Source organism: Lactuca serriola, chromosome 2 (assembly GCF_051521515.1).
Source record: "Lactuca serriola cultivar US96UC23 chromosome 2, Lser_US96UC23_V15, whole genome shotgun sequence".
Lineage (NCBI taxonomy): Eukaryota > Viridiplantae > Streptophyta > Magnoliopsida > Asterales > Asteraceae > Lactuca > Lactuca serriola.
In genome coordinates, this window is record NC_136409.1 from 230,764,596 (window position 1) to 230,771,318 (window position 6,723).

Here is a 6,723-nt window from a genome sequence, read left to right on the forward strand (position 1 = left end):
GGGTTTGAAAAAACCACCCATCCCAAAGTTTTATATTCCACTATAAAAAGTATTAAATGTATTGATTAGGGTTTGAAAATTACTTCCAAGTATATCAACAAATGACAAATTTGTAACTGAAAACATATTTTACCAAATCAATTGATTGAATTCCATCTTTATCTTTTTCAACTAATGATATTAATTTTAATTTGTTCAAATTCTAATTCCAATTTCAACTTCATCCCCTGTGTATTACTAAACATAAGCCGGGGTCAACCAAGCTACTGTAAAATTCAGAAGTTAGTGAGTTACAAATTTAAAACGATATCTCTTTCCAACTAAAATAATAATAATAATAATAATAATAATAATAAAATTAATATATAACCGGTTTGTCAATAATTTGAAAACCAGTAGTTATTACATTAAGCATCAACAGTAGCTTCGGATATATTCAAGAGTTGTACAATGTGAATTCCCATCGACATTTATGTCACAAGGCTTTCTAGCATCGCTGGTATCATTATCATCATTCACTACCAAACAAAAACACACACTAAAAAGTCATTTTAACCCTTCATTATCTAGGCCCACTGCCCATTTCTTCCCTCACCTACCATCATTGGTCACCAACTGGGAAAACACTTGGCTTGTTCTTATGCCCGAAAGCGAACCATCACCATTGCTAGAGCCCACACCCACACCCACACCGGCTACAATTTCCGGTGCACCGGTCTGACCCACATCCGATGGGTTCACGGTTTCGGTTATGGCTTCGGTTTGTTGAAGCTGAAGTGCATACTCCAAGTTCCACAACACATCACCCATAGTCGGTCTATCAACACCATAATCCGCCAAACATTTTTCCGCAGTGTCCCCATACTTTTTCAATGACTCCGGTTTTATCTCATCTACGATCCGAGGGTCCACAATCCGTTTAAGCAAACCCTTTTTCTGCCATTGAACCGCCCACTCCCCCAAATTCACCTCGTCCCGGCCCACCAACGGGTCAACCGCGGGTCGGGCACAAAGCACTTCAAAAAGCACAACCCCAAAAGAATAAACATCCGATTTATCCGTAAGTTGTTGTCTCCGAAAATACTCCGGGTCCAAATACCCGAAACTACCCTTCACGCCCGTGCTCACATGAGTCTCACTCAAACACGGGCCGGATCTGGAAAGCCCGAAATCCGCTACTTTCGCGAGGAAATTATCATCTAACAATATATTTGTCGACTTCACGTCACGATGAATAATCCCTTGGGCCGAACCCGTGTGAAGATAATGAAGCCCGCGGGCCGCCCCGATACATATTTCAAGCCTTTTCTTCCATGATAATGGAGGCAAATTCGACCCGTATAAGTGATTCTTTAACGGGCCGTTTTCCATATACTCGTAGACAAGGATCATCTCTGATTGTTCTTCACAAAACCCGACTAGGGACACGAGGTGGCGGTGTCGGATCTTGGACAAAATTGTAATTTCCGTGTGAAACTCCGGGAGACCTTGTCGGGAACCGGGGACACCTCGTTTGACCGCAACTTTAAAGTTGTCGCGAAGAATTGCTTTGTAAACAATACCAAATCCGCCCGAACCTATTATTAGATCTTTGTCGAAATTGTTGGTGCTTGATTGTAGATCGACAAATGGGATCTTTAATTTGGTGGTAATATTATGTGTTCCTTCTGAGAATTTACTATGTGTGCTACCTCCTTGAACACGTAATGGAGTCCAACCGTTACTTTCAGAACGTCTTGTTTTCTTTTTAATTTTCTTCCTTAATTTCAAAAGAATGAAGATTGCGAGAATTGCAGAAGACAAAAGAATTAAGATTCCCACGATCAAACGTATCAAAATCCAAATGTGCTTCTTTTTCGATCTGAATTCCCGACTTACGGGATTCACAATCTTCATAACTTCAACCCCGTTTAAGATTGCGTTTTTTCTCAAACTTGTACTCAAATCAGACGGGCCAACGCTGATTGCAAGAACCCCGGAATGATCCGACTCGATAACAAAATCAGCATAAAATGGAGATGCTAACACATGAAACGAAAGTAATGAAAGGTCAAGATCTTTATAAGCAAGGAAGCCGTTGATGAATACATTGAAATAGAGCTGATTGACTGAAAGACTAACGATATCACAGAAATGTAATCGAACGAAATGGCGAACACCAATTGTCGAATCGATTGGGAAACCCCATGTGAGATTGAAGATGGAATTCATGGGTAGGTTTCCCCTGTTCATTTCTTGAGCAGTCATATAAACATTTTCTGGAGCGACTTCTTTTGAGGCGCCCCCCTTTTGATAATTTGGGAGCTGTGTGGTGGTGACGATTTTGGCAGATGACTTTATAGCTAAAAATTGTTCGTCTGGAACCCAATTCCTCCAAAGGGTATCGTTAAATGGTGTTAATTTTGAGCCTCCTACGTTGATTCTATGAACAGTTTCTAAAATCTGCGATGACAGATTTTTGAATTCTTGAACTCCATCGGCATTAATCGACTTTGCTCCACCATCAACGATAAGATCGATTGGAGCAGAGAACACTTCGATTGCATTAACAAACGCAAACCCGGTTTTCCCCAAAGGATCAAACATTATATCGAGGTGAGTTTCATCTACCATGAGGATAAACTCCTTTACAATAGTGAATTCAGTACGAAAATTGTTCAAAATCAAAGACCCATGTAATGAAACACTGAAATTTGAACTGCTGAGTTTAAAATTCTGAGAATTAAACGGAGAAAAATGGAGACGTACCAAATGCGTTCCGGGTTTACTGATCCCAAAACCATAAGTCGACGGACTAGTGAAAACCCTCGCAGTACTGTAGAGCTCGGATAAATTTCGGTTCGGGTTTGATAGAGTGATTGATTTGTCTGAAGACAGAAAATCCGACCCGGGTTTGTTTGAATCACCCAAAAACTCTCTGCCGTCGACCATGGCGTTTGTGGTTGAACCGCAGTTGATGAGGAAGTTGTCTTGAGGTGTGAAAGCCATGGAAAACACAAAGACGAGAGACAAAAACAGAGTTAGAGAGAGAATGTAAGAACTGACGAACTTTGTAGCCATTTTTGTTGGAAAAGTTTGTGGGTTTCTTAAGGTAGGGGAACGATTAGACAAAGAATGGGAAGATTTGAAGCGTATTCATTTGAGTATGGGAGAGAATTTAGAAAGGGAAGTGGAAGTTTGTGCTGATACAGATTGAAAAAAAAAAAAAAGGATGGTGGGTGAAAAGGTGGGTTTTGACAATTGAGTGTGATGATGCACATGGGGTTTATGAAGAAATAAGAGATACCAATAGAAACAATGGTTAATGTGGATAATGATTTTGGAGTAGTTTCAACCAAATATATATATATATATATATATATATATATATATATATATATATATATATATATATATAGAGAGAGAGAGAGAGAGAGAGAGAGAGAGAAAGAGAGAGAGGTTCAAATGAGAACCAAAAAAGGTTAACAACCGTAAGAACCTCTAACTTTATATGTTTATAAAAAGTTTAGGGTAACCATAAACCCTAAACTCTTTATAAACATCTAAAATTAGAGGCTCTTACGGTTCTTAACATTTTTTGGTTCTCATTTTAACCTTTAACTATATATATATATATATATATATATATATATATATATATATATATATATATATATATATATATTTGAGAGATAATGATTTAAATAGTTAATGTTTTTTTTTCTTTTTTATACATAAAATAATCGATTACCTTTTAAATTTGTTATTTTGTACACAATTAATCTTTATGATCGGTGGGTGTGAATAACTCTAACGAGCCTGAAGTTTTTTTTTTTTTTTTAATATGCTATTGTTTTTGTTTAGAGGTGAAGAAACAAAAATCCCTAAAACGAAATTTCAAGAATTGGGTTCAAAACCCTGGAGTTTGTGAGCTTCAAATAGATCGAACGTTTGTATATGTGTGTTCATTGCGTGTGTGTATTCATCTTCATTTGTGTTCGATTTATGAAAAAATAACTTACCCCCAGGTCCAAGTTTGTAAGCTTAATCCGGAAAGAATTCGACTTTCAGTTGGATTCTTCTGAAATAAACTCAAAATCTAAGGTTTATTTGATGAGTCTATTCATCGTGTTATTGAGATCTTTATCTGGTTCATTAGGGTTGTTCATCGTGTTATTGAGAGCTTCTTTATATTTGTGAGTGTGTGTGTGTGTGTTAGATCAGAACACAAACCCATATTTGCATGTGTGTATGATTTTGTTTTTTTGCTAGATTTGCCATGGATGATTTATTTTATTCAAAACCCTTCGATATCCTTTCTATAAATTAAGTTTGCTCTTCAAAAATCAAACATGAAATCGTTTCTAAGGTTTTATTCTTCAAAAAACTAAAGTTTGCTCAAGAAATCGTTTTAGATTTGCTTAAGAACACAATGGTCGGAGGTTGAAGATGATGAACGGTGATCTGATGTGTATGTATGTGTGTGTCCATCACAAATTTGATGTATGTATTGGAGTTCTTGAGTTCATGAGAAAACAGAAGAAAGGCACAGAAGGAGATAATAGACAGGAGTTCTTAAGTTCGTCGGAAAAATCATGAACGTTGAAGACTTTCCGGAGAAGATGATCGGAGCATCGGCGGAACTGTCAAATACGTCGAAAACCGGATAAACGTATGATTGCATGTCATAAGGGTGTTTTTTTGAACAGTTCAAATAAGTTCAACGGGAAAATATGAACAAAAAAATCTCAATGACTAAATGTGTATAAATCAAAAAATAGGTTACCCTTTTAAGTTGTTATCCATATTTTTTATTCGAGATTTTGTTTTGTTAAAGCATAATGTTTTTATAACAAACCTTACAATTTAAAGCTTGCTTATGTAATATATATATATATATATATATATATATATATATATATATATATATATATATATATATATATATATATATATATAAAGGAACGGTGAAATTTTATAAAAACTAGCAAGAAGTTAGAAAAGAAACATTACATCAAAATTGTTGCAGAAATAGGATTATAAAGCCAAGAGCTCCAACTAATCTTGAATTTTGTGCACCTATTAGAAATCCAAAAAACCCTATAAACAACATCATCAAAAAGCATGAATATCCTAAGGGAAGGTCGCTCCAAAAATCACAGGATTTCTGAAATTCCAAATGCACCAAAAAGAAGTCAAGACCACTGCATTAAAGGCCTTTAGTTGGCCGACTCTCAAAGAAGTAGAATTTGACCACTGGATAAGAGACTCCACGGAAAGTTGAGAAGGAATTTGTAAAGCCCACCAAACAACAATCTGTGACTATAAAACAATCAGCTCGATAACCCTGCAAAAATATGGTCAATTCTCCACAGTAGAAGAACAATTGGGATAGGGAATCGAATCCACCATAATACCCTTATGAGATAACCGTTCTCTAGTAGGGATGTTCAATAACCCTATCCTCCTTATTCAATTATCTATTCTTGTGTTTATTTTTGCATGTTTATACTTCTTGATTAATTTGAATGATTCAAACTTCCACAGTCATTTATACTTTTAGAAGTAAGTATGTAACGCCTGGATCCTGGTATGTAATTAATTTACTATTTATTCAAATTATAAGAGCAACTCGACGATTTGGAGTCCCCAAACTCATCAAGTAGAGATCATATAGGCTGCGTGATTTAAGTAACCTACTCGACAAGTTGAGAGGCATGAACTCGACGAGTAGGCTAGCAGAGGGGAAACCCTAATTTCTAGTGTTATGCACTCTATTTAACGGACTTAATCTTTCCACCAGCCCCTCATCATCTTCCCTAAAACCCTAAATCGTATTGTGAGCTCCTTGTTGAGAAACTAGAGGTTTTGAGTGGATTTTTGTGTGTTCTTGTGCTTGGTGAAGGACTTGGAAGAAATAGAAGGTCATTGAGCTTGAGGAGAAGTGCTAGATCTGGGACCTCGTCCGTCTTTGGAAACGTTCTAAGGTAAAAAAGTCTCAAACTTGATGCTTAATGGCTTGGATCTCTCTTAGTCTTGTTTTTTGGGTCTTTTTTATCCCAGTTTTGGAGCATGATAAACCTTCATAGTCCTGATGTTAAAGACTTCCGTTCTCAGTGCTATTTGATCCTTAGATTCATAAAAAGGGTCTTAAACCTGTTCATGCCCAAGAAAAGACCATATCCATAGAAGTAGGTTCCTATATCTCAAGATTAGGTCCATTTGAGGCATGTAAAACCATCAAGTTGTCGACTTTACAGATGTATACCATAGGAACATTGTAGATCTATATTCTGGAACCTTAGATCTGCGGAAAGGGCTTAATAGAATAGAACTATGAGGAACTCGGCAAGTTCATAGAGGAACTCGATGAGTTGGTTTGAACAGTCCTGATAATGTTAAAGGGAAGAAATCGACAAGTTGGAGAAAAACTCGACGAGCTGCAACATGTTTTTGCGATTCTGTGATTCATGGGAACTCGGTGAGTTGAAGTGTAGCACCTGGTTCCTGGTATGTACTCCTTATGATTAATATTTTTAATTTTATGCATTTTTGCCTTGGACTCGACGAGTTCAAGGACCAACTCGCCGAGTAGGAACAGGATAAGACGCAAGGGTTGAACTTTGGACTCGGCGAGTCGGTCCCCGGACTCGACGAGTAGACCCTGTTTGGACAAAAACCCTAATCCGGGTGTTTACACCCTATTTAAACGCTCTAACTTGGCCTCCTTTGTCCCTAACACTT

At 37.0% G+C, this 6,723-nt stretch overlaps 1 protein-coding gene across 1 annotated transcript; it reads right to left on the bottom strand.

The window, feature by feature from the left end:
• Positions 1 to 335: 335 nt before the first annotated feature.
• Positions 336 to 3,310, bottom strand: LOC145088840 (Protein kinase superfamily protein). The gene has a single exon (XM_079027255.1). It carries the CDS (start codon positions 3,058 to 3,060, stop codon positions 592 to 594), a length of 2,469 nt encoding a protein of 822 aa, XP_078883381.1. The 5' UTR covers positions 3,061 to 3,310; the 3' UTR covers positions 336 to 591.
• Positions 3,311 to 6,723: the final 3,413 nt, after the last annotated feature.